Raw genomic sequence first — 27,524 nt, forward strand, 5'->3', positions numbered from 1 at the left:
TGGGGTTTCTCAAATAAACGATTCAAATAGAGAATTGAAAATTGCAATCATGAAGTACTTGATGTTGATATTAAGCGCAAATTTTAACAGACGATTTTTTTCCCTGCTAAAACTTTTGGAAGTGTGTCCTTGAAAAATAAAAAAAAATAGACCATTTTTTTGAATCAGTCCAGTATCTACACCTACAGTATCAGGTATAAAACTATGTTTAATTATAATGTATTTACCAGAATGCAATTGAACGTTATAAAATTCTAAACACAATTAATAACAAATTAATATATTAATTAGTAAATAAATAAATAAATAGTTATTTAATAGAATGAAATTTTACTACCAGCGCTTGTAGTCTGAAATTCAACATGTGCAGCAGCTGCGCACGCATTCATTTCCACATGTTTTGCCGTAACTCTTAACCTTTTTTGATTTCTCATCACTTCGAACTAAAGTGATATATAATTAAAAAATATATATTGTTTAATGTAACATGTTTAAATCAAGTTTCGGAAAAATAATGAGTGGATGGTAGGTATGTAAATTATTATCAAAATGCACAAGTAACAATAATTAAATAATTATTTTTTTAAATCAATTAAATTTTCTAACCTCTATTGAATTTATAAAATAATTTATTTATTAAATATAATTTTTTACATTACGAATAAATACCACATATTATTTTGTTAATTATATATAATTTTCAGGATTATTTTAACTGTTGTTGGAGTTTCATCATTTGTGGCTTCCAAAAGATCAATAACAACTCGTAGACAAGAGGCGATGGTAGAGAGGAAAAAAGCACGACTAGCTGCGACTCAAATTGAAAATAATTAAATCCATAAATATTATTATTTGATTATTAATACCAATTACTAATTTACTGATTAATTAATTTATTAAGAGTTAAGATAACAAATATTTAAAATGGCTGGACTACCACAGTTAGACGAAGCTAAATTAAAATTAGTTCAGGATCTGGAGATTGAAATGATGTCTGATATGTACAATAGAATGACTGGAGCTTGTCATAAAAAATGTATATTACCAAAATATTCCGAACCTGACTTGGGTAAAGGCGAGTCTGTTTGTTTAGATCGTTGTGTAGCTAAATATTTAGATATTCATGAGAAAATTGGTAAAAAATTGACACAAATTTCTATGAACGAACAACAAAAAGCTGAAAATTCTCCAGCTCCATCTTAAAGTAACTTGATCTAATGTAATTACTAATATTTTATGCATTTTATTTTGTTAGAAAGATGTAAAGAATTACTGCTTATGTAATTTATCTCACGATATTTTTCTTTATTTAAATAGATAAATTAACATTTTTAAAAGCTCTTTAGGCTTTTGATATGGATGTTTAGTTATTTAAATAATTTAAATGTAGATACGTTATCGTATTTAGTTTATTTTGAAAATAAAATGTTTAAAAACTAAATTTTTATTCATTTTAATTTATTATATTAATTTAAATATTTTTTATTCATAAATTAGTTTATAAAATATGAAAATATTGAAAGTGATAAATATTAATTAACTAATTAATCGAAACTTAATTTCTTATTTAATATCACTAATTCTTTCAAATTTTTTATCTGCACTATGATAGGAGGATTTTTTAGTATTTAAGAAATCATTTCTCATACATCATTTTTTTTTTTTGTATTTAACAAATATTTCTTTCTGTTTAAGAGATGATTTCTTACTATTTAAGAAATGATTTCTTAATATTTAAGGGAGAAGAAACGGGCCAGGTTGATGATACTGAAGTTAGCGGAAGTCTAATAATTTTTGGATTTTTTTGTTCAAAACAATAAATTATAAAAAAAATTAATATTTGAAAAAATGCCCTTATGGTTTTTTTTTATTTTCTACATGTGCATATTTTAAGTTTTTTTTTCTTGTAAACAATTTGTTAAAAAAAATTTTTTTAATTTTTAATTGTCTGCTAGCTTCAGAGTTATGTCAAGTTGTGGGGATATATACAGAGGACGAATATTTACACTATTTACAATGGTAGTTCTGTATATGCAGTAGTTTACTTATTGTTGTGTTTATCCAGTCTTTCTTTCTCTTTTTAAGCTTTCCAAGATGTCTTGAATCATCAGAGAGCCCACAGTATTTTTTTTGATTTGTTCGATGAAAAAATCTCTCATCGAGAGAGCAGTTGAATATGCGAATTGATCTTTGTGTTTGGCGAAGTCATCCCATTTCATTGCTACTTTTTTGTTGGACGGGTTGTCGTTTCCAATGGTACAGAATCGATGTATTATCTAGGTCTTGTATTAGTCCTTTTATATCAGCAATAATAAAGGCTTGATGCGGTAGATATCCTTCATAATTAGCTTTATCAAACTTTGGAACATCAGAGTTGCCTAGGGATTTAATCAAGACGTTGCTACTGCTTGGAAGCTTGGCAAAATAGTCACGAGTAAGCCGTATTAGAAATAAGCTGATCCTTGGAGTAGCTGCTGCATCATATAGGTCTAGACAAGAGATATATTTGAGACAATTACTTTTAGCTGAGTGGTACATACCTGTGCATGCCCGCAGACATTTTCTCTCAAATAAGCGGAGTTTTTCAATGACTGATGCACTCGTGTTCCACCACATGGTTGCAGCATAGGTGATGATGGGACGAACTAGCAAGAGATAGCTTATTGTTTTTGCTTTTCGGCTTGTCTTTTCGTTGTAGAATAATCTGCCAAGAGATCTCAACGTTTTTGTTGCTTTTTCAAGTTGTATATTGATGTGTTGATATTACGCACCAGGTAATGGATATTAAAACCAAGATATTTGAATCTTTCTCTGTGGGGTATCGTTACTTCCTCACTGGACGAAGAGTCTGCGATTTTTATACTGAAGTTTTTGCATGGGTTTAAGTTAGATTTGGTACAGTTCTTAGCTGGACTGGCGAATTCAGGTTTTTTTTTTTTTTTTTTTTTTTTTTTTTTTTTTTTTTATATAAAATTTATTTGAATTAAAAAAGTACAAAGTTTTAGCAGTACAATATGTGGTTCAAACTAATTTTAAAAAATCAATACATTATCGTTTATTGAACTATTGGACTACTAGTGTAGTAACTCATAGCTTATATTTATTTGAAACTTAGCTGTTTCTATTGCAGTTCTTTATGATGTTAGTCCCTGGGTGGACAACCGTATGGCTCGTCAGAGTAATCATAAGTGGAAAAAAAAAAAATTTTCTCGTAGAAAAACCACTTGATCAATAAATATACTGGCGAATTCAGCATGATATGGCCGTTGACAAAGTATTGAGAGCATAATTCGGGATTTGATTACTTTCGGTTATAATTAAACTACATTAAATTATGATAGACACCGGCTTTATGCCACTTCAAGGATTCGCGATAATATTTCTTGTGTATACACCATAGTTTTTACTTGAAATTAGAAAAGAATTCTTTTCAACTCATTAGATTATTCCCCGCCGTTTTATATGTTGATGAATTGGATTTATTAATATATCGACTGATTAAAAACTGCGTATTCGAAAAAAAATTATTTTTTAATTTATACAGAAAAACTAAATTATGCGTTCAACAAATAGAAAAAATAAAAATAAAAGAAATGTCAACAGCACGTGGTGTTCCCAAGCGGTCACCCATCCAAGTACTAACCACGCTCAATGCTGCTTAACTTTGGTGATCAGACGAGAACCAGTGCTTTCAGCATGATATGGCAGTTGACAATTATTGGTTTTAGTAATTTACTATTTAATATGACATTTACATGAATAACTATTACCTTAAATACTCAATAATTTGATTCATTATTTAAATTATTAAAATTTGAAAATTACCACGAAACATGATAATTTTCAACTACACTTTTATGGAAGTTTGAATTATTTCTTTTCATTCTTTATTGCCCAATATACATTTCATGTTTTTTTTTTTTTTTACAAAATTCAATACAAAATACGTTACAGAAAATGATACTGAAGTTAGCAGACGTCTAGTAATTTTTGAATTTTTTTTCAGACGATAAACGATAGAAAAAAAAATATTTAAAAAAATTGCACCTGTAGTTTTAAAAATTTTTTCCATGTGCATAATTTCATTTTATTTTTTTGCAATTGATTTTTTGAAAAACAAAAATTTTCAAATGTCTGCTAACTTCAGGATCATTACAGAAAATAGTGTAATATATATTTTAAGAATATGAAGGTACCATACAAATATAATTATGCAATTTTTAAGAATCTCTATGATAAAGTATCAGTTAAATTATAAAATAATTTTTTAAAAAACTCTCACAGAGTCTAATCATCTATTAAAATTTATAATAAATGGATTCATCTAATCATTAGATAAATATAATTTTATTTTTCAGTCTTGAAACTAATGGATTAGAAATTTAAAAATCTCTTTGGCTATTAAATAGTTTTCAATGGTACTTCCATATCTTTAAAATATGATTAAAATCTATCGTTTTTTAAATATTTATTGATGAAGATACTTTTAAAAAGTATTTAAAGATAAATTAAAGTGATAAAAAAATAATTGACATGAAAAAATTTCAATTTATTGCCTGTACTATTCTTACATGCGAGAGCATGACTTCGTACATGTGTTCATACGCGTCGTAGGTGGATACCGGCCATGACTATGGAGAACACAGGCCATAAATCGACTGTCGTAATCAAATTATCTATAATAAATGCCTGTTCAATATTAAAAACCATCAAATACGCGTGAAATAATAGAATATCGGAAAAAACTAGTCAGATATAATCATACTCTAGATGTTTAGGAATGATCAACGATTAGATTTGATGTGAGTTCATGATCACATAAGAGCATTCATTTGCAAACATATTAATTAATTATTTCTTTAATAAAAATATTTAACATTAATTAAAAACTTATGAGAAACTAAATTTTTTTTATCATTTTTGAATGACATTTAAAAAAAAACTATGATTTTAATTTTTTTAGCAGCCTTTCAATTACTCTTAAAGCTAGTATAGAAATTTTAAACATATTTAACTACGCTATCTCCATTTAATTTATTATGGCCATTCTCAGTCACTACCCCCCCCCCCCCCAACTTTGTCAAATATTCAATGACTTTCAATTGTAATGACCGTATTAAAATTTAGATAATTAATTAAAAGAAAGTTAAAGGATTAATTGAAATAAGGGCAACGCAGTTACATTTTCGCTAAGACATAGATTTAAAAAAAAATTATTTACAGTTGATTTCAATTGGGAGTTGAACGAAATTTGATTCATAAATTTTGTTCAACTCCTAATTGATAACAACTGTAAGTATTTTTTTAAAATCTATATCTTGGTGAAATTGTGACTGGTTGTCTTTTTTAAAATTAATGTTTTAATTTTTTTGAAATTAATTAATAAAATTTGAATACTGTTGACGGTTCAAGACCATTGAATACTTTTAAAAAGTGAGAGGCACTGTCTGAGAATGCCTTTTAAAAAAATGAAATGGGTAATTAAAAATAAAGCATTAATATTATAATTTAACAAAAAAATTATATTTTATTCAATTACTAAATTGATAAATTAATAAATGCAATAAATTGCATCTTGAATACAGTTAGAATGAAGTTTTACAATGAAATTGTTTATAATTAAACAAGTTATGAAAAAAAAATTATATTCATAATTTAATTAAATGAATAATTAAAAAGTAAAAGAAAAACAATAAATGAATTAGATTAATTATTTTTATAGTTTAAGAACATTTAATAACAATAACATTTAGTCAAATAATTCATATCGACTTATTACTTTCATTATTAGAAAATAAATTAAGTATATTTATTTGTCTTTACTTAATTAAATTCTCTTTTATCAAATTTACACTAGGCAGGTTCTGTCTCACAATTATTTTCTTTTTTTTTTTTTTTTTACTATTATCAACAGCATGATAATGATAATAATAATGATAACTATTATTATTATCTAAGATACACAAAAAAAAATTTACGTCAACGTCTTTACATGATCGGTATTGACGTGTATTGTTAATGCGAAACGTAGTAATAAATCAATTAAGTCAATTTGACGAAATTAATTATTATTTACACATATTTTTTAAATCAATTAACGCAAGAAAAAAAAACCAATAATTATTTAAACACGGCACTGAAATTTGATTATAAAATTATATTGTTATTTTATTATTATTCATGTTGTTGAATTTTCTATGGATTAACCAGCAGTTTTTTCTTTAGTCGAATGAGGTACGGCAAGAATAATAGTATGCTGACCACCACCAGCAACTCTCACAACATTTTTTCCTTCTAATTGTTTACTTTTTATCAATACTGGTGTATCAACATCTTCTTCTTCACCAGTACCTAATTGTCCACTTGTTCCCATTCCCCAGGAATACAATTCTCCTATAAAAATAAAAACAATTATTTATTAACAATAATTTTAATTATTAAATAATAAATAAAATTGATAAGCTTGGGAACAAAATATTTTTGAAAATCGTTTTCATCAGATCTCGACGTTTCGAGTGGTTAGAAAGCTATTTTGAACACTTTTAGATGGGCGCCCGTGTGTGTGTGTGTGTGTGTGTGTGTGTGTGTGTGTGTGTGTGTGTGTGTGTGTGTGTGTGTGTGTGTGTAAACTTTTTCGTCCTATGATATTTTTTAAACGAATCAACCGATTCGAGCGTTCTCGGCGACAATGGAACGAGTTTACCAAAACTCAGGACTCATTAAATTTTTAAAGTCGATCAGTGGAGTAGTTTGCGAGTTATACAAAAAATGAAACTTTTTTTTTTAGGTTTTTTTCGTATGACTCATTAACTACTTGCCCAATTTGCTTCAAAATTCAATCAGTTCTAAGCCTTGGCGAGCTCTTTTGATTGCCGCCAAGAGCACTCGAATTGATTAATTCCTTCCAAAGATATCGTCGGGAAAAAATGATTTATTTCAGTGAATTGTATGTTCTTTCGGTCTAACAGTTTTTTGAACTCGATGAACTCAAAAATTTACAAGTAATCACGTTTTTGAGCTCTCTGAACTCGCAAACAGTGGTGAAGTCTTGGGGTTGTCCCGCAACCTCATGATTTAAAAACTAATTTCTGACCTACATCGTAACATTAAAAAATCTTTCAAGAATTAAGTGCGTTTTGGTGCACATTCAGTAAAAAACTATTTGAATTTCTGATTTATATAGTAAAAAAAAATATCAATGAAAAATGGAAATGTTTCGTGTATAAATTTAAAATTAATAATCAACAGAATGAATGAAATTTTATTCTGACTTTCCAGATTAACTGAAAAATTCCTAGATTGTTTTCTTTTTTTATAAAAAAATCTATCGGTAAAACTTATAAAGTAATAAATGAAATAATATCAAAACATTAATTACCAGCATCAGTAACAGCAAAAGATTGGGCACTACCAGCAGCAACGTCAATTACTTTCTTTTTTTCTAAACTTTCAACTTGTGTTAATTCCATAGCATCGCTACAATTGGGACCAAGACCAAGTCTTCCATACTCTTTACGTCCCAAAACATAAACACACCCAAGACTGTCCAGTGCTATGGTATGATGTTGTCCACTGCTGATATGTTTCCATTGCTTACCGCTAAAAGTCTTTGATAATTTTGGTTGAAAATATGGTATGTTATCTTTAAGACCTAAAAAAAAATAATTATTATTACTAACTCGATAATTAAATAATCATTTAGCAAAAAAATATTTGATTACGTACCTATTTGATAATAATTATTTAATCCAAAGGCCCAAATTTCCTGTTTCTTACGATCTCTCGCTAAAGTACAGTATTGACCTGCCCAGATTTCATCGAACACCAAGTTGCTTGATACTTTGAAAGCAACTAGTCCAGGTGTCAATTGATGTACTAAAGCATTCCGACTGTGCCGATCTACTGATCTTGGGGGAATACGTCCAAGTTGCCCTTGTTCAGCACAGCCGCAAGTATATACACGTCCGCGCTCTGTTAGCATCACTAAATGATCAGCACCAGATGATATTTTTACTATTTTTATTGTTGGTAATACTTCTATTGGTAGACTTTCTTTGCCTCGAGGTGTTAAACCCATACCTCCATGTGAATCCTAATAATTAAACATTTAATTAGTATTTATATAAATTAAATTCTTAGGAAAACGTTTCTTTAATGAAAAATTATTATTAGAGTTTAATTAAAATATTTTTAAAAATTATGTAACGTAAAAGCCCCTATAACCGCTCACTTTTCATTCGAGTGAGATTAAATCACTCAATATAAATGACTAAATGAAATTAAAAACCATATTTTTTTTTATAGATATTTTTTTAGTTTTGAGTATTAGAATAAAATTTAAGTTTGAATAATAATGTTGATAATTAATTATTATTAATTGTTTGAATAAGGTCCTTGAGTGTACCCATAGTCGCTCACTAAAAGTTGTCATGTACCATTACTCGATCAACACATGGCCCTATAGTCACTCAAAGACATTATCAATCAAACTATGATAAGTTTATTGATTTGAAAAATAATTTATAAATTATATTACTTTATTCTTTCATAATATAAAATTTCATGAATTTTAAAAAAATATTTAATAAGATATAGTTATTAGGGTGATCCATAAAATAACAAATTTTTTTTTTCTCTCGGAAACAGGTTCAAAAGTTTCATTTAGATAAAAAAAGACGCCTGTGAAAATTATAGCTCTTAATATTAACATTAAGAGGTTCCTCATCGCACTTTTCTATTTTCCATGAGAATAACATAGAAAAATTTTTTTTTACGTCTTCTGATTTTTATAAGTAGGTAAAGATTTCTATTTATTTTTATTTCAATGTCATGCTCATAAAAAAAATAGTCTTCTGATCGATTTTAAGAGCTTGACATTAAAATAAAAATAACTAGAAAAGAATGCGAAATTCGAAAAAACTTTATTGGAAATAACTTCTAGGGAATAAAATTGTCTACAAAAAAGGTCCCATGATATTTTGTAATAGGTCTGATAGTTTCGCCGGAAAAGTAAAAAGATCTCAAAATTTAATATGAATTTGACTTCAACCTCAAATAACTTTTGAACAAATAGATTTATCAACAAATGATAGGAAACTTTTTTTGTAGAGCATTCAATTGCCTACAAAAATATGCCTGCCAATTATTCATATGACGCATCGTTAGCTACTTATAAAAATCAGAAGACGTAAAAAAAATTTTTTCCATGTTATTCTTATGGAAAATAGAAAAGTGCGATGAGGAACCTCTTAATGTTAATATTAAGAGCTATAATTTTCACAGGCGTCTTTTTTTATTGAAATCAAACTTTTGAACCTGTTTCCGAGAAAAAAAAAAATTTGTTATTTTTTGGATCACTCTAAGTTATAACAATTTTTCAAAAATTCGATGTAACCTAAATTTAATCTGACGAATGAACGTTTAAGTAAAAAATTCCCGGCTGAGTGCGATTTTGAAAACAGTCACTTAATTTAAATTTATGATCTATAATCAAATGATTTGATATATTATATTTTAATATATTTAGTTTCGCAAATAATTTTTTTTGGTTGAAATTTTTCTTTATAAAAATAATAAAAAACGCATTAAACATTTAAAGTAAGCGACTAGTGGTACTGAGCAGGTATAAGGGCTTTTACCTTAAATATCAATAATTAGGAGGTAATAAAATAAAATTACCCTAAAAGATCCCCAAGCAAATACTCGTCCATCATCTAATAAGGCAGCACTGTGTGAATCACCAGCAGTTACTTGGATAACTTTGCCATCCAATTCAACAAATCCAGGTTTTGTTTCAGAGCCTTCTACTGCAGTATCGCGTCCTAATGCACCCTCATCATTACACCCAAATGTCAATACTTTGCCCGATTTAGTCAAACAGACATTGTGCATACCACCTGCGGCTATTGATATTATATCATTGTGCCCAGGTATGACAGCTGGTCGTGTTTTCTCCATAACATCTTCCCCAAGACCCAATTGTCCTACATCACCTTGACCAACTGTGAGTGGAACACCTGGTGTTGTAATACTTCGTAGATCAGGTTCTACAATTCGTTCTGTTATAAAAATAATAAATTTATTTAAATAATTATCAATAAATAAAATCATTTTTAATTACAGATCAAATTTATAAATAAGTAAATTTGAAAAAAATAAAGTTTACTTATTTCTTAAAAACTAAAAGTAAATAACAAAACTTAACCTAACTTGCTACAAAACTTAATAATTGTTATAGAGAATAATTATAAATATAATTTATATAATTAAGTACAAAGTAAAAAAAAATTACCTTTCTTTTTCATCTGTTTTGTTTCATGAACTTCTTCCTCTTTAACGGGAGTTGCTGCACGTTTTGTTCCTCTTCTTGGCGGCACTAAATTTTTAATTATAGGTTAGTATACAACATATGAATTTAAATAACTTATAAATATATAAAAAGTATATTTATAGATTTAGTGAAACACTTGTATTGATCCAATTATTATTTGTTGATTACTTACTTGTTTATTTGTTTATTGTTAATTAAAATATATATGATATAATGTCTAATGGTGGTTGGCGCCAAAAAGTCCACGAGTTTTTGATAATAAACGGTTAAAATTGCGTGGATATTGAGTCTGCTTGTGTCGACCGTTGGAATGGAGCAAAAAAAATTGTTGGAAGGGGACGGAACACTAGCGCTGTTACTTACTCATATTCCCGCAGTTTTTAAACTCACGCGTCTGCTTCGCGCGCTTTTCAAATTATTTTTATGTGACTTGTGAATTCTACTTATAGGGTAAAGTTTCACATTTCTAGCCCCCTTATATATATTTAATTAATAAAATGACTTTTCGACAAAGAATTGAACATATTTTTTATAACTAGTAGAATTTATTAGTAAATTAATTATTTAAAATTCGTTAAATTTTATTTAAATAAAAAATTAAATAGAGTTAATTATTGATATTTTATTGCAAACTTAATTGTTATTTTATGTTCTTTAAAACTATAAAAATAATTATGAATAAAAAAAAGAGTTTGATTATTAATTCAATTATATTTTTTCGTCATCGATAAAAATAAATAGTCTCCCTCGCAGATTTGAATCACGGTGGAAACACGGTGGGTTTGTTTCATTTTCCCACTGTGATTACGCGGTGTATCCACCGTAATTCCACGGTGGCTTCACCACTGCGTATACACGGTGTTTCCACTGTGATTACGCAGTGGATACACCGTGGAACCACGGTGGTGAAATTGCACAAAGCCACCGTGGAATCACGGTGGGTAAACCGCGTAATTACAGTGGATACACTGTGTATACACGGTGGTAAAATGGAACAAACCCACCGTGTAACCACGTTGGATCCACGGTGTTTACACTTCTACGGTGTTTCCACCGTGATTCAAATCTGCGAGGGCTGATTCTTATAAACAGTAATTTTTTATAACAACTTAGAAGTCAGTATTCGGCCACCCTATTTTTAATATAAATTAGGCAAATATCATTAAATTGTTAACTCCTAAAATTACTATGAAACGAGCTCATAAGATTACAAAAAAAAAAATGGACTTTTATTGTTATTTTTAATTAGTAATAGGTTATGGAAAAAACAAGAAACCTTAACCTACACGGAAAGAATTTTTTGATAAAAATTACTCTGTAATTTCGAGTAATTCTGGGCCGTTGCAAAAAATTGGTATTTTTTGTTTTAAATTTAATATTTTTTGTTTAAGTATTAACGTTGCTAGACTATGTTTTACTCTACTACTGAGTAATTTTTTAAAAGTATTATATTTAATCGATTATTGTGAATATCTCATCTTAATCTATCAATTTTTACTCCATGCGATTAATTTTTACTCCCTAATATACCATTCTTTTAAGCCCATTAACTGTTTGATGAAAAACTGCTTATAACTCGAATAAATTTTCTTATCTATGGGAGTAATTTTTACTCTAAACTGCAGGGTAATATTTCAGTAGTCTCCGTTAATCTTCGGTTAATATCGGCTTCAATTAAATGTCTTTTATTTTGCTCGCGACAACTTATACATGTTACGCACACAAACGTAGGCTTGGAAAAAAAGACGATCTCTGTAACTCTCTATAACTTAATATTTATTTTAAAATTAAAAAAAAATTTGTATCTTTCCTTTTTCAACACAATAAGAGTAATTTTTTTTTATTCTTTTTCAAAATATTTATTTTAAGTCAAATTCTAAGGCAATTAGATGGTTATTAGATTTTATTATGGAAATTTCAGCCTATCAATTGTAATTTTTATTGTAATTCAATATAAATTTTATAAATCGAATCATCAACTTTTTATCATAACCTACGAGTTAAAATTAAATGAGAGAGAATTTATTTAGACAGCCGCTAGGTGTAATTTTTACTCGCAATTGTGAGCAAAAATTAATCTGATTGATTTTTACTCACTGAAAGAGTAAAATTTCGTAATTCGAAAGTAAAAAGTCGTAATGGTCCAAGATCACTCGATTTAGAGTAATTTTTAGAATAAATAACATGGCAATATTCATACGGAAATTCTTTCCGTGTACCTAATAAGAAATTACCAGAAATCACATCCGACGCATTACTATTTTTTTTTAATTATAAAATAAATTTTTACAATAATCAAAGTATGTTTAATCTAAACTAGATTAATTTTACTTTTTTTTTAAAACGTAGTGTCTAAAGATACAGAAAAAAACATGTGTTCAGAAAAGCCTACCGTGTGGCACGTTATTGTGCCGCTTATCCCTTATTCTATCCCACCTTTTTCTGTACACTTATCCACGTTTTAAAAAACTATTTACGTATGAATATGTACTTATGATGGAAATATATCGATTTTTCGACTAAGTGGCCGATAAAGGAGGCCTGTCCGATAGAGGGGTCACTGACCTTAATAGAAATAAGTGGACAGTATTTAAAAAAAATAAAAAAACGTATAATTGCTTGTACAGAGTTTGAAATGATTTTCATCGATAAAAGTCTTAGGAGTTTTCATCTGAATCTTGTTGCAACAACGTGCGAGGTTCTCAGTTTTGTGGTTACATTGTTACTTCGCAACAACTCTAGGAATATCTCAATTTCTGTGAAAAGTCCTAACTTCTATCAACTATCGAGCGATTCTGCGGCTGTGTAATGCGCGAGAGTAAATATTTCGTGGTTAACACGTGGTAACTTTGGAACCACTCTGTAAAACTCTCATTTTTTTTTTTTTTGTCAAATTATATTTTTTCTTGATCTACGAACGATTCTGACCAAACTTTTTATTAAAATAATTCACCATCGTTTTGAATGATTTTTGTCAAAAAAGATTCAAGAATCTTGATCTGAAATTTTACAACGTGCGAAAGTCAATACTTTATGGTCTCTTATGAGTACTAAGTAACTTTTCTGTAAGTCGTTCAACTTTTTTATTCACTCTCATTTTATTTTATTTTTCTAGTGATTTATAGTTTTGGTTAAACAAAAAAGTTTTGTTAGATTAGAGTAATTAAGTATAGGTTACACAAAGTTTCGTCAGATTAGCCTCAAACAAAGCTGCTGGTGTATTCTCTAGATAATTGCCAACGAGATATAAGTGGTCAGAAGTTAAAAAACTTTGGAATGAAACAATTAATTTAGAGAATCACTTCAATAACTATGTTTTGAATCTCTACATGGAGAAAATATTATGGTAAGCTTTTCCTAGTAGATTTATGAAATATCAACTCAAAATGTTATGGTAATAATTAATTGGAATTATGGGATATACGCCCATAATTTCTGGAAAAGGTTCTATAACTATGATAATAGCTCCTATATCGTATGGTTATGATTACCATACTCATGGGAATAGTTTTCATATAGTCACATATATGAATAAATTTACATCCCCATTTGAACGGTTTCTAGGTGCGTATGCATATGGGAATAAACTTTGTATATCGTGGTAACTGTTCCCATAATGTACATGCACTGTAAAAAATCCGGATTGAAATTAAATCCGAATTCGCTCCGAAATCACTCCGCCACTCGGAGTTCCGGAGTGTAAAAAAAAATCACTCCGCATGCGGAGTGAATTGGGAGTTTTTTTTAGCGAAGTGATCTCGGAGTGATGCGGATTTTATTTCACTCCCAATTCACTCCGATCTGGAGTTTTAACATTTAAATTAATTTATATTAAACTGTTAAACAGCGTGTGTGTGCGCGAGTCGAGTGCGTGCGTGCGGGTGTCTGTGTGTGCGGGTGTCTGTGTGTGCGTACGTGAGTGCGCGTGCGAGTGTGCAAATGTGTGCGTGTGTGTGCGTTTGTCCGAATGTGTTCGTGTGTGTTTTCGGGTGTGTGCGTGTGTGTGTTCGGGTGTGTGTGCGCGTATCGGTTGATCAGTACTGTAATACGCGAATTTTTATTTCGATTTTACTTAGTGGAGTTATATTTTATTAATAATATTTTTAAAACTCCCCTCCGGAGTGAATTTTACTCCGAGGGGAGTGAATAATTAAAAATTCATTCACTCCGGATTTAATCCGCATTTACTCCGCGAATTTTTTACAGTGTGAAATATTTCCATTATGGTAATTATTCCTATACTATGATAATGCTTCTCATACTACTATGGTGAACTTTACCGTACATTATGGTCATGACTCCTGTAATATGAAGAATTTCTGAATTTTATGGCAATCCTTCCCATAATATTACGGTGTCTATTGCCATAACATTATGTTAACCACTGACATTGTATAGGAATGAAACCCACATGAATAGGAATGGTTACCATAATTTGTATATGTGCCATTATTATAATTGATATTTAAAAAAAATCTGTTACCATACGATATTGTCACCATTCCCATCATATGTTATAATTATTACCGTAAATTTCTCTCTGTGTTAGTGAACAAATCGTGAAAAATTATTTTTCTGAAAGATTTTTCTACATTCTAGAACTTTAATTTAATAATAAAAATTCTCATTCATCGATAATTCACTCGTCTAGTTTTTTCTCTTTTTAAACTAGGAAGAAAATATACTTCTGATCATTTAACAGTAGTTACAAATTTTATTAAAAACGAAAAAAAAAAAAAAAAAAAAAAGAAAGAAATTAACAAAGTCTTATACATAGAAGTAATTGTAGAAAATTTATTCGATATTTCTTAAAAATTTTACATTTATTTAAAGTTAGAATCAAATTCAAAAGAATGTTAAACCCGATAATTTTCATCAGGTGATTTATCAAATTTTATTAAACATTTGCTTTGAATAATTTGTATTATTTTTTTAGGAAATACACAAATAAATTTCATAAATAGCATATTTACTATGGCATAAAATATAGGGAAAGGTAAATAGAATAATAAAAATAAAATCTGTAGTAAATTTTGATTGAATGCCACTTTTATTATATTTATTTTCCTAAGCGTATTGATATAAAATAGATAACAAAATTTTCAATGATTGATACTCGGCTTGAATGTTGTATATTGCGGCAGTTTTTCCTTCTTGTTATGTGGCTTCAACGTGGCTAGGCGTTCTGGCTTGAGAAACAGCTGCTCCGCCTGCACATTTATCGTCAACTACTATCTTAGAGTCATCATCATTTATTTTTTTTTTCTACTATCTTACATATATTTTCATCATTTTCTTTTTATTTTATTTCAATACTTTATTTCAATTTTATATTACACTATTTCTTAAAATTTTAACAGGCTACTACACATTCTACTAATATTAAGGTAGTAGGGTTATTACTAGTGATTATTAAATTTAAAAAATAAATTCAAATTAAACAAACCAATTTTTAAAATTCTCATTTTAATATACAAAATTGTGAAATTTTGCAGTTCTATTTAATTTGGGTGAAAACATTTTTTTTTTATCTACATATTTACGAATTGATGAAAAATAATCAGTGCATGGAGAAAAAAATTTCGTAAAAATTACAGTGCGGGTAGCAAACCGGAAATATTTAGAAAACCGAGTAATTTATGTAAATAGCATAAGTGAAAATTATTAAATTCTGGTAACTGTTACTTCTGATGGCAATTTTTTATGATTTAGTAATTTTTATTTATGCTATGAAAAAAAATCGTTGTATTTTCTAACTGTCCCTAGTTTGCTTGAATTTATCGCTTCGGAAACGGCATGTATTTAAAAAGATTCACGGAAAAAAGAAAACAGGAATTAATTGACTTATATCGAGTATTTATTACATTTTCAAATGGTAACGCAGCGTTTCACAAACGAAACTGTACAAAAAATTACAATTTTGAATGTGAAGTATTGCAGTCTCACAATTGATTAAAGTTACTATCTTACACTGAAATTTTTTGTACATCTCCTTAAAGTATTAGTCGAAACAGTTTTTTGTTAACCATTGTTGACTTTCTTGTATTTTAAGAATTTCAAAAATATTTCATAAAAAGATAATCATTGTTTCACATTTTAAAATTCAACACAATTAACACTTTTCAAACGTTATTTGAAGAAATTTTTACAGTGGTCCACCAATCATAAATTTTATTTTCTCATGGTTTAAATTTTAAAATAAAATTCGGTTTCAAAATTAATATATGAATACTAATTTGAAGCCTAAAATACTACAAACTTCTAAAATTTTAGTTTTTTTTTCGCCTAGAGTAATTTTTACTTTATTTTTTTTTTTCCATACTTATACATTTTTATATTTATCAATAGAAATTCATTAAAGAAAAAAAAAAAACTGTAGTAAGGTAAGAGACTTAGTACTCAATCAGGGAACTAGTACCCAATCACTCATGTATTTGTATACCTATACTTACTAAATTTGAGTAAATATAGATATACAAATACATGGAGTGATCGAGTATACTAGTTCCCTGATTGAGTACTAAATCTTTTACCTTAGTACTAAAAAAGAATGCCAATACATTAAAAGATTTTCAAAAATTAATCTTGGTTTGTTTAACATTTATTTTCTAAAGGATTAAACTAAATTTAGCGAAGGGTAATGCACATTCAGGAGTAATTATTCAAATCAAATAATAATATTTAAAAACGTATGTGATGTGGTAGGAATTCAAAATTATTGATAAAATTGAGGAGTTCGGCTCAAGGATCTTTTTTTTTTAGGACTTTATATAAAAGGTCAAAGAATTATAAACAATCATAATTTCACTTAAGTACTTCAATCTTATTTTTAAAACCCACCCATATTTTTTTATTTCATTCAATGTGTGCATATATTTCATTTTAAATTAATACATAGAATTTTTTTTTTTTTTTTTTTATGAACACAATAATGGCTTGAAGCCTGTCAAGTGATCTATACTCATTCAATAACTTATTTATATATTTATTAAATGTGCCAAACATATATGGTCGTTAAATTTATTAATGTAAAATGAAATCTTAATAAATTAATAATTATATAATTATTTATTTAAGATTTTTAAATTTGTATAAGTTGTACTTATAAGAGCTTAAAAAAAATTTAGCACCGTTATAGTACAGATTACAAATCTCTTCAAGTTACTGTAATTTTAGATAATTTACAAAAAAATAAATAAATTTTTTTTTTTTTTTTTCGCCAACTCATTGAGTAATTGCTCAAAATACAAAGCTTGAAAATGTTCCCGCAAATATATTATTTAAACTTATTATTTATCACTCTTCACGATTAATTTATATTTATATTTATATTTATATATTTATATTTATAATATAAGTAATTTAATATTTAATTATTTTTTTATTTTTATTTTTTTTTAATTTGATTATTTATTACATTGTAATAATTAGTCATTAAGGAATCACACTTATTCGGTGAGCGTCACAGGCAGGCTTGAGCGTTCATCCCTTTAAATAACAATACAATTATATAGCTTCTGAGTTTGGCATTCTTATTGTATTTCGGGGCTACCCATTCAAGACACGTTCATCTAGGTCCTGTAACGAGGTCGCGAAACATTCCGGATTGAATTAGAATCGTTCAGTCTTTCGGTCTTGAGCCCAGTTCCACGCTGTAACCAAAAAATACCTACTTCCAGGTATCGCGCCAAAAAATTTTCATTTTCACATTTTAATCCCCTCCCTACTTTTTGTCACATTTTAATAAAACCCATAGTCATCAATTTACTTTTCACAAGATCTTTAAAGAAATAAAAAATTGCACACCTCAAACGCTCATGTGATAATAAAAATTTAAAAAATTACCACAACGATTATTCAATGTAAAATTATAATAATTTTGCAATTAATTGACTTGTCACATTTTACGGTGTCACGCTTAAATACCCGGGTCAAAAATAAAACTTGATTCAGGCTCGCTTCGCCTTATTTTCTTTTGAAGTTATCGATTTGCCGACGATTTTTTGATAAGATCTCGACTTTTTCGACTTAAATTTAATTTTTTTCAACTTTTTGAGCTTTTTTCATTTCAGTTTCAACTTATTCGTCTTTACTTTGAGCACGATAGTCATTCACATTACTTTTGACTTGCTAAACCAAGTCGGAAAAAAGTCATTTATTCGCCTTACTTTCGCCTTAATATATCAAAATTATTTCACCTTAGTTCTGACTTTTTCGACTTATAATTTAAGTCAAATAAGTCTACATCAAGTCAGTATCGACTTGATTTAGACTTTTTCGCCTTACATTTTAAGTCGAATAAGTCTAAACCGTCAATTTCGACTTGATCTTGACTTTTTTGTCTTAAAATTTAAGTAGAATAAGTCTAAACCAAGTCAATTTCGACTTGATTTCAACTTTTTTGTCTTAAATCGTGACTAAGTAAGCCAGTTAAGTCTAAACCAAGGCGAAAACTTAATATATTTCATACCTCCGTAAAAAAAGTCGAGTTTGTCTTGTGAAAAACGGCTCCACATTGCGACTTGGTAAACCAAGTCTAAATCAAGTTTTATTTTCGACCCGGGTATCTATTGACAAAATATGTACCACAAAAAATCCGCGTGACAATATCCGTGGACAAAATATCTGTAGATAAAATATCCATATTTACTAGATAAATTTTTTAAAAATAGTCATATTTTAATGTAATTTTGGAATTAAAATTTTCCGATGTCGATAAAAAATTACTGTGCCACAACTGATTTTTAACTTTAAAAATCCATGAAATATTGATTTTCAAGAATATATTTGGGTTTCTGTCATGGAAAATGATAAAAAAAGAGAAATTTTAAGCATGTAAAATTCGATCCACTCATTCTCTTCACACATAACATTTTGTTTGGTTACTTTGTCTGTAGACATTTTGTGTTGTTTATATTTTGTCTATGGATATTTTATTCGTAGATATTTTATTACGGAACCCATTTTACAGTCAGTCGCTCTTCAATTTCATTCTTTTTTCATTTTATTTGCTTCATTTTTTCATAATTATTTTGCATGTACAAAATATAAAATTAATTATTGATAGACTTAAATATCTTATTTGAAATCTGTATGTCTGTCATGTCTGATTAACTTTAAAAAAATTGACCGTTTTCATTTTATTAAAAATTGCCATATTTTATTTAAATACTACGACGTCAAAACCGTCACTCATCTTCTGTAGGAAATAGAGTTAAAAAAAAATGAATGGTGAGAAATTAAGTCTCGATTTTTATACAATATACAGACGGCTTGATCTTTATATGTTTATTATGAAAGAACGAAAAGGATTAGAATAGTGATGTTCAATGAGACTCGGTTCTATAAAATTTTGGGTTTAATAAAAAAAAAATTGAGTCGATTTCTCGCGTCTTTCTTTAGTGATCTTGCTAACGTACAGACGTTTATACAAAAAAATGTGATATCGGCGTACGAATAAGTAACTTTTTGTTGTGACCGTTGCAATTAATTGACTTAAAATACCACCAGACTTATTCCTTAGTCTTGAGGTTGTGATACGATTTAAATTTATGGTATAATACATAAACACGATTTAATTGTCAGCGACAAGGTCAGAAATCACTAATCGCTTAGATGCGACTGTAGAGCATCCGAAGCACGTTAACGCTTGAGATGTGCACAAAAATATTATTTATTGAAGTTAAGTTGGCGTAGGGTAGGTCCAGGTATGGAGAAGGATTATCTTGCTAGCATGCTTGGAAATCTACTTAAATCGGTGCATAAATTGATTCTAATTGGATTTTTAAAAACAATTTTAGCCTCTTTCTTTAAATAAAATTTAAATTATTTATTAACTTCATTATTATTAATAAATCGATATTAATTAAATTTAATTGTTTTAAGAAGAAAGAGACTAATTTAAGTGATGCCGAAGCGCTAACAAGACAATTAACAAAAAATAACTACATCTATATAGGGCAGGGGTAAAAAAAATTAAATCATGAATTCTCCACCGTGGACGTAAATCCTCTACTACCAACTTTATTATTTAAATCTGACCTGAATTGTGTACTGAGGTCCATGAAGTTGTTGGCTGTGGAGATGATGCCTCTGATAATGTGGCTCGTGTAATGGCTCATGTCGATTTAGTTGATAACAGTCTTGTTGATATTGTTGAGTTGGTACTGGTTTCAGTACATGATTCTGACGTTTCTCTGATGTAAATTGTTCTCTCGCTCGTTCCATTGGTTCTACACTCAGTCTTGGATCTTCTATCATTGCATTTGACGCTTTTGTACTGCAATATATTGCATACAGAGAGATTGGTACATTAATTGTAGTTGATGGCTCAATTTAAAACGAATTGGTAACTTTAGATTTAAATTTAATTATGTTTAGTTATGAAATTAATACTAAACAGAGAGAAATTTACAGTAACAATTATAATATATTATGGAAATGGTTACCATATAGTAACAGGTTTTTTTGAAATATCGATTATAGAAATGGCAACCATGCAAATTATGGTAGCCATTCCTATCTACATGTCTTTCATTCCTATATGATATCGGAATAGTTCCTATAAAAGTATGATAGTAATTTCTATGTTATTATGGTAATCTTTCTCATACTACTATGGTGACTGTAACCATATACTACACGGAGAAAAAAATATAGTAAATTTTACTAAAAAATATGAGAATAATTACCAAATTTGGATAGTAATCTTGAAACGCTTATGATTTATATGAAAAATTCATAAACAGATAAGCATATTTTACAAGTCGTTTAGTAATTTCTCATATACTGGTTATGGAAAATCTCCTATATTGCATATTAATTTTTACTTATATTTAGTAAATTTTACTATTCCTGTTTAGTAAATTTTACTATCCTATTTAGTAAATTTTACTATATTAGAATGGAAAAAAATAAAATAAAATTTTTATTAGCTTTTAACTTTTTATTATTATTGCTTTCATTTTGATTATTATTGTTATTTATGTCATCTGTATTGGTGTTGGTGTCAATTTTTGTTTTTTAAAAAATCACTTGTTTCATCCGAGATTCGATCCCTAATCTCCCGCGCACGAGTCCTTTCCTATGTCTGACAGCCCGGTGTCTCCTTTGAACAAATGTTTCAGAACTTGTAATACATATTTGTATATGCTATCCCTACCAACTTTTAATTTTATCTATACATAGTAGAATTTACTATACAGATAGTAAAAAATATAAACGTGTTAGCAAAAAATACATTACGAATAGTAATTTTTAATATTTTGTTTAGTAACAAATCCTATATTGTATTAGAAAATTTACTTTCTTGAATTTGTATTTATTAATAATACTTATAGTAAAATTTACTATACAAATAGTAAAAAAATATAATCGTCTTAGCAAAAATTACATTAAGCATAGTAATTTTTAATATCTTGTTATGTAATTATTACTAAATAGTAAATTTTACTAAACGTTTAGTAATAATTACATACAGAATGTATTTTTTCATATCTGTTAGTAAATTTAACTATAGTATTGTAATTTTTACTATACTTTTTTCTCCGTGTACGGTAAGTGTAATCACATATTATAGTAATGATTCCCATAATTTATGGGAAAAGTTACCGTAATTTTATGAACCATAAATTTAAGAAATTCCTGTGTAAAAAAAAGTCGAAAAAGTTCGACATGTCCAAATTTGAAACATTATCGAAATTTCGTAATATCTTAATGTTAATACAAATACAACTATGAAAAAAAATAGAAAAAAAATCTATAGAAAATCAAGATTTGTCATTCTCCAAGAAAATCTATAAAAAATCAGGACTTGTCACATTCCAAGAAAGTGTATAAAACATCAATTGGTTACCATATACAATCATAGTAATCGTGACTACGATATTGTGATAACTGATAATCATTACCATATGTTATATAACATATTATAGTAATGATTAGTATGAAAACATCATAGTGATCATTACCATAATTCAATTACCAAACGATATACAAATTATTACCATAACTATAGGAATTGTTTCCATCGTTATGGTAAGTTTTTCCAGAAATTATGGGCGTAGGGGAGCCTGGGGCACGAAGGCCCCCTTAAGCCGGTTATTTCTTTTTGTGGCTGTTAACTATCAAATTCGTTCATTTTCCGTCTATTTCGAAAGTCTATTTTCCGTCAGTCGAAATTTTGCAAAAAATCGAAAAAAAAAATTTTTTCTGGGGCACGAAGGCTCCCACCCCCAAAAATTATAAAAAAATTTTTTTTTTTATTTCCCGACAGTTATGACCTCTATAATGTTTTTATCATATTTTAGGCCAATATGTGATATGTGGGGTAAAATGGACCACTTGAAAAAAAAATTGTAACGAAAAAATTAATTTGACGGAAAATAAAAAAAAAAAAATTTTTTCGTTATAATTTTTTTTTCGAGTGGTCCATTTTGCTCCACATATCACATATTGACCTAAAATATAATAAACCATTATAGAGGTCATGATGGAAAATAAAAAAAAAATTTTTTACCTAATTTTTAATCTGGGCCTTCGTGCCCCAGATTCCCCTATATCCCATAAGTTCAAGTCATTATTATCATAACGTTGTGGGTTAATTCTTCATAAGCGTACTGGGAACAGTTACTATAATTTTCTCTCCATGCAGCTTAATATGTCGTTAATTATCATTTTTGAGAATAAAATCTATTCAACATTAATTATTTGTAGTTAAGTAGCTTTACTAATTCAATGTATAGTTGCTACGCAAGCAATTCAAGAAATTAATTGAATTATTAATTTTCTTTGTACTAATCGCCTTAGTGAGAAACGTTAAAACTATATTATGCAAATTATAAAATAATTATAAAAGCTCAGAAATTTATTTCCAAGTTATTCTTGAGATCTAAATATAAGTCCAAATTAATAATATATTTGAAATGTACAATAAATTTACTTAAAAACTTATTATACAGCGTCGATTATTTTTTGTTTTATTTCTGTGTCAATTTTTATTACTTTATTTAATAGTAAAGTAAAAATTACGAGTTTCACTAAAGATTATCATAACTTGATAAAAACAAAAAAAAAATTTGTACAGAGCTCACGAATCTTTTTTTATGAAGCTTAAACTTTAAGCTTTTAAATTCATTTAACTGATTTAAGCTACAATTTTAGCCAAGAGTAGTAGTCCGATGATAAAATGAAAGATTCAACGATATTATTAAATTTTTGAAGCACTTCATAAAGACTTCAAACGTAAAAAATTAATTTTTTTTCGACACGATTATCGTAATTAAAGCCCAACCTTTGAAATTCAAATAATTTTTTTAAGGGATGAAAAATTATTTAATTATAACTTTTCATATTAGATGTAATTAAAACAATTTACAATTTCGTTTTAAGTGAAGCTATTTCGTACCGATGTATTTATTAAACTCGTTAAATAATTTTGTACGTATTGCTTTGACAATAAAGTTTACAGAGTTTTGTCAAATATTAAGACTTATAGGATCGGTAAATTTGATAACAACGTAGAAATACGATTCACTCATTAGATGTCGGGCCATAGAGATAATTTTAGCTACCGAATTATAAAATTACATAGAATGCCGTAAGATGGACGGTAAAGGGGATAAAGGTTTGAACATCCAGCAAGGGAAATTGCCTATCCTGGTAAGGGTTTGTACAATCTTTCATGTGGCTTAGGGTGACCCAAAAAAAAACGACCTGTTTTTGTTTTGAAGACTCACATGAAAATTTGTTCGTTTCACATGTCTTAAGAACCTTTTCCAAAAATCAGCTCGATTAATAATTTTTAAGGAGTCGCTCAAGAAATTCGGGAATTCCAAAAATGATTGGAATACTGATTTTTTTTTTTTTCGTGGCAAAATTATTTTCTATCTGCAAAATCAATTCTATGCTGTAAATTTAAGCTCAAAATATAGATTATTAAACTTCGCTCAAGAATTTTGAATATCAACTAGGGCAGGGCGAGGCTAGTTGATCATAGGGGCAAGTTGTGCAATCGAAATATCTCGAAAACTAAACAACTTACAGCAAAAGTTTAAATGGTGAAAAAAAAAAGAGTTACGGGAGGAGAACACATTGCATGATTATCAATTGCCATCCGGTGCTCAGACTTATTAACAGAAAGCTTTGTTTTTTTTTTTGCGTCAAAAAAAAAAAAAACAGGTCTTCAGAATTTTTCTCCTATACTCGTATAAAAATACTTTTTCGTGATCACGTAAGTATTCAAAGATAATTTAATTATTGCTCTTTCGATTATATATGGTTTTTTATTTTTAACTCTTATCATTTTTTAATAATTGAACTTTTACTTTGTTGCCTCATTTGGGGCTAGTTGAGCATGGCGCGCTCAATGCATTAAATGCGTGCCGAGCGTCGATCTAACCTATATGTTTGCATACATGCAATTGTGATAGTGACAAAAATGATTTAATAATTTGGGATTATTAATCATCTAGCAATATTTTTGGTCTCATAATTCGTCATTATTTTAATTTGACATTTATTTACTTAATAATTATTGTTAAATATATAATTTTAACTACAAAAATTGTAATAATAATCCAAAGATTGGGAACTTTTAATTTTGTTTGATTTTATTTTAAATATCAAAGTTATAATAATAATATAAGTATGCAACAATCATAATAAAGAAATATTTGCTTGTTAATTACAATTTTATGTTGTATTCATATGATTTTATACGCAGCCATTCCGTTTATTTTAGCCATTGCACAACTAGCCCCGTACTATGCTCAACTAGCTCCACTAGTGGGGCACGTTGAGCAATTTGGAGCGCTCGCTCATTTCTGGGAATAACTTGTAAATTTACACTCGGATCGTTTTTGTGTCGCTAGATCATTTGAAAAAGACTTAATTACGAACCTAACAGCACATGAATCGATTAAATCCGATGCATCGTCTTAAAGTTATGGAAGATCAAACCAAAAAGTGATCAACTAGCCCCGCCCTGCCCTACTATGAAATCATGTAACTATTGCTTTGAATAAATTTTTGCATTTTTTTATGACTCATTTATTATTATTTTACTAAAATATAACTTCTGCATAATCGAAAATATACTGGACAGTCTTAAATAATAAAATTGAGTAAAATTTGAATAACCAAAAAAATCTAAAAATTGAGTTAAAAAATAAAAAAGTATCCGAGTAACTAATTTTTTAGATGTCTCGAGTTCTATTTTTATACATTATGATATAAATTGATGGTGGAAAACTTGAGATGCTTCAATATTAATATTCAAGGGTCGCTCGAAAACGCCCAAAAGGCAGCATTCGGAAACATTCCAAATTCTTGAGCGACGTTTAATTATTTAAATTTTTGACTAAAATTTTCAAAATATTCATTATATTTTACAGATATAAACTATTGCTGCTACAATCCGCGAATCCTTAAATTATAAGCCGATTGCAAATCATACATTGTTTGGTCCAACCTGCCTGTGGCAGTGCCATCTCTCTCGCTGACATTATTTCCATTGCACTTTTTCATGACGTTTTACTTTTTCTGTGTTAGGTCTCCATCCTAACCGCGCGTAAAGAAACTTTGCTTCAAAAATTTTAGATGACGGCTTGATAAAATAAGAAAAAATAGACTAAATAATTTTTCATTTTTAAATTGACAATTGAATTCTCTCGGTATCAATCGGCTTTGCTCTGAGCAGCTAAGAACATGTCATTTATGAATAATTCTAAAATTTATAAATAATTCGAAAGCTTACTAATAATTGGAAAACTGAGGAATAATTTGAATTTTGATTCAGTAGTAATATTCGATTCTACTCGATTCGAATACTTTTCGCGCATCCTTAATATTTTTCTATAAAAATAATACAACTCTCATTTCAAATAAAATTTTTCATTGCGCTGAAATTCGATTAGATAAATGTCCTAATTATAATAATTGAAACTTTTGTGGTATTTGATTTTTATCATCTCTGAGGCGAAGGCATTAAACTTAAGAAAAAAAAAAAGAAAAAAAAAAGGTACATCCGTTTACGTTCTGGTAACTATATACACTCTAATAGCTTGCCTTTAAGTAATGTAATTAAAATTTTTTTTCTTTTGTTATTTTTTGTATTATATTTTAATATTATTGTTTTTTATTTTTATTTTGTTGGTTTATTTAACTGAGTTTATTTAAACAAAAACTAATCTTTTATATATATTATTTTATATCTCTTATATTTATATTTGAACTATTTATATAAACTTATAATAAAATTTGATCCTAAGTTTAAGAGTATGTTTAAAAGAAAAACATATAAAATAAATACTAAGAATGATGAATGCATGGGTGATATTGTTTATTCTTTAGGTATATGTAAGTGGACCTATGCGGCCAAATAAATGGTGTTAGTCTCTAAGATGTTGGTTGAAGTTAGTTAGTCTGAAAGCATACGTTTTATGAGTAAGATATTCTTTCCGATTGCGATTAAATAAAGTAAAAATAATTATTGAAAAAACTGAGTGAATAAACTATTTCCAATATATTTTTTGGAAGACAAATTATAGTGGAGTTATCTTACAATTTTTTTTTATATATGCTAATACTTGATGCAATATTATCATATTGTAATCCTTATGTATTTTACTGTGACCCTTAGGGTGTGTCATTTTAAGGCTATATTTTTTTTTTACTGCTATACCAGAAAATCTGGTAGTATATAGAAAATAAAAAATTTTGCTGCTGGGCTAAAGGGTTTAAGTCCAATAGCGGCTTAGCTCATCAAAAAATTCGATTTCCCATTTAAATAACACGGGAAATTTTTTTTTTTAACTTTAAGTGTTTTTAACTCGTGAACAAATTAATAGATCGAATTGACTAATACATATTTTTGTTGGAAATTGAACGCTCTACAAAAAAGGTCTCTTATCATTTTTTGATCAATCTATCTGTTCTAAAGTTATGAGAGCTCGAAGTCAAGTTATAGTAAATTTCGAGATCTTTTTACTTTTCCGGTAAAACTATAAGACGTATCACAAAATATCATAAAATCTTTTTCGTAGACAATTTTATTTCCTACGAATTATTTGGAGTAAAATTTTTTCAAATTCCGCATTGTTTTCTAGTTATTTTCATTTTAATTTCAAGCTCTTAAAAAAGCAGTGTTCTGATCGATTTCAAGAGCTTGACATTGAAATGAAAATAACTAGAAAAC

General features: G+C 28.1%; 3 protein-coding genes and 1 non-coding gene across 6 annotated transcripts in view; 1 reads left to right on the forward strand and 3 right to left on the reverse strand.

The window, feature by feature from the left end:
* Positions 1-369: 369 nt before the first annotated feature.
* LOC130662964 (mitochondrial import inner membrane translocase subunit Tim10) lies at positions 370-1,441 on the forward strand. Of its 2 annotated transcripts, none has more exons than XM_057461961.1 (2): positions 370-525; positions 705-1,441. In XM_057461961.1, the coding sequence occupies exon 2, from the start codon at positions 925-927 to the stop codon at positions 1,201-1,203; it is 279 nt and encodes a 92-aa protein (XP_057317944.1). In that variant the 5' UTR covers positions 370-525; positions 705-924; the 3' UTR covers positions 1,204-1,441. The 2 variants fall into 2 exon arrangements, with proteins under 2 accessions (XP_057317944.1, XP_057317943.1); XM_057461960.1 differs by having other exon boundaries at positions 374-529.
* Positions 1,442-3,594: 2,153 nt separating this feature from the next.
* On the reverse strand, positions 3,595-3,713 carry LOC130664327 (5S ribosomal RNA). The gene has a single exon (XR_008989365.1). It is a non-coding gene; the product is annotated as a 5S ribosomal RNA (ribosomal RNA).
* Positions 3,714-5,587: 1,874 nt separating this feature from the next.
* On the reverse strand, positions 5,588-10,659 carry LOC130663598 (regulator of chromosome condensation). Its single transcript, XM_057462902.1, has 6 exons — positions 10,503-10,659; positions 10,292-10,375; positions 9,679-10,058; positions 7,726-8,092; positions 7,379-7,651; positions 5,588-6,393 (listed from the first exon to the last, which is right to left on the reverse strand). Coding segments are annotated over exons 1-6 (1,296 nt in total). The 5' UTR covers positions 10,504-10,659; the 3' UTR covers positions 5,588-6,202.
* A 4,715-nt stretch (positions 10,660-15,374) lies between these two features.
* Positions 15,375-27,524, reverse strand: part of LOC130663280 (kin of IRRE-like protein 2) — a 141,838-nt gene continuing 129,688 nt past the window's right edge. The window contains exons 12-13 of one of the 2 annotated variants that reach the window (XM_057462408.1): positions 20,372-20,609; positions 15,375-15,540 (exon numbers count right to left, since the gene is read on the reverse strand). In XM_057462408.1, coding sequence (XP_057318391.1) covers positions 15,433-15,540; positions 20,372-20,609 — 346 coding nt within the window. In that variant the 3' untranslated portion in view covers positions 15,375-15,432. Of the gene's footprint in view, positions 15,541-16,822; positions 17,983-20,371; positions 20,610-27,524 lie in introns of those variants that run through there. The other variant, XM_057462409.1, reaches the window with a different exon arrangement.

Source organism: Microplitis mediator, chromosome 2 (genome assembly GCF_029852145.1).
Source record: "Microplitis mediator isolate UGA2020A chromosome 2, iyMicMedi2.1, whole genome shotgun sequence".
NCBI classification, from domain to species: domain Eukaryota; kingdom Metazoa; phylum Arthropoda; class Insecta; order Hymenoptera; family Braconidae; genus Microplitis; species Microplitis mediator.

Coding starts and splice junctions, on each gene's coding strand:
- LOC130663598 (XM_057462902.1), bottom strand. Junction 7,652..7,725: donor AAATAATTATTATCAAATAG/GTACGTAATCAA, acceptor ATTTTTTTTTAG/GTCTTAAAGATAACATACCA. Junction 6,394..7,378: donor TTTTGCTGTTACTGATGCTG/GTAATTAATGTT, acceptor TTATTTTTATAG/GAGAATTGTATTCCTGGGGA.
- LOC130662964 (XM_057461961.1), top strand. CDS start 925: ATGGCTGGACTACCACAGTTAGACGAAGCTAAATTAAAATTAGTTCAG.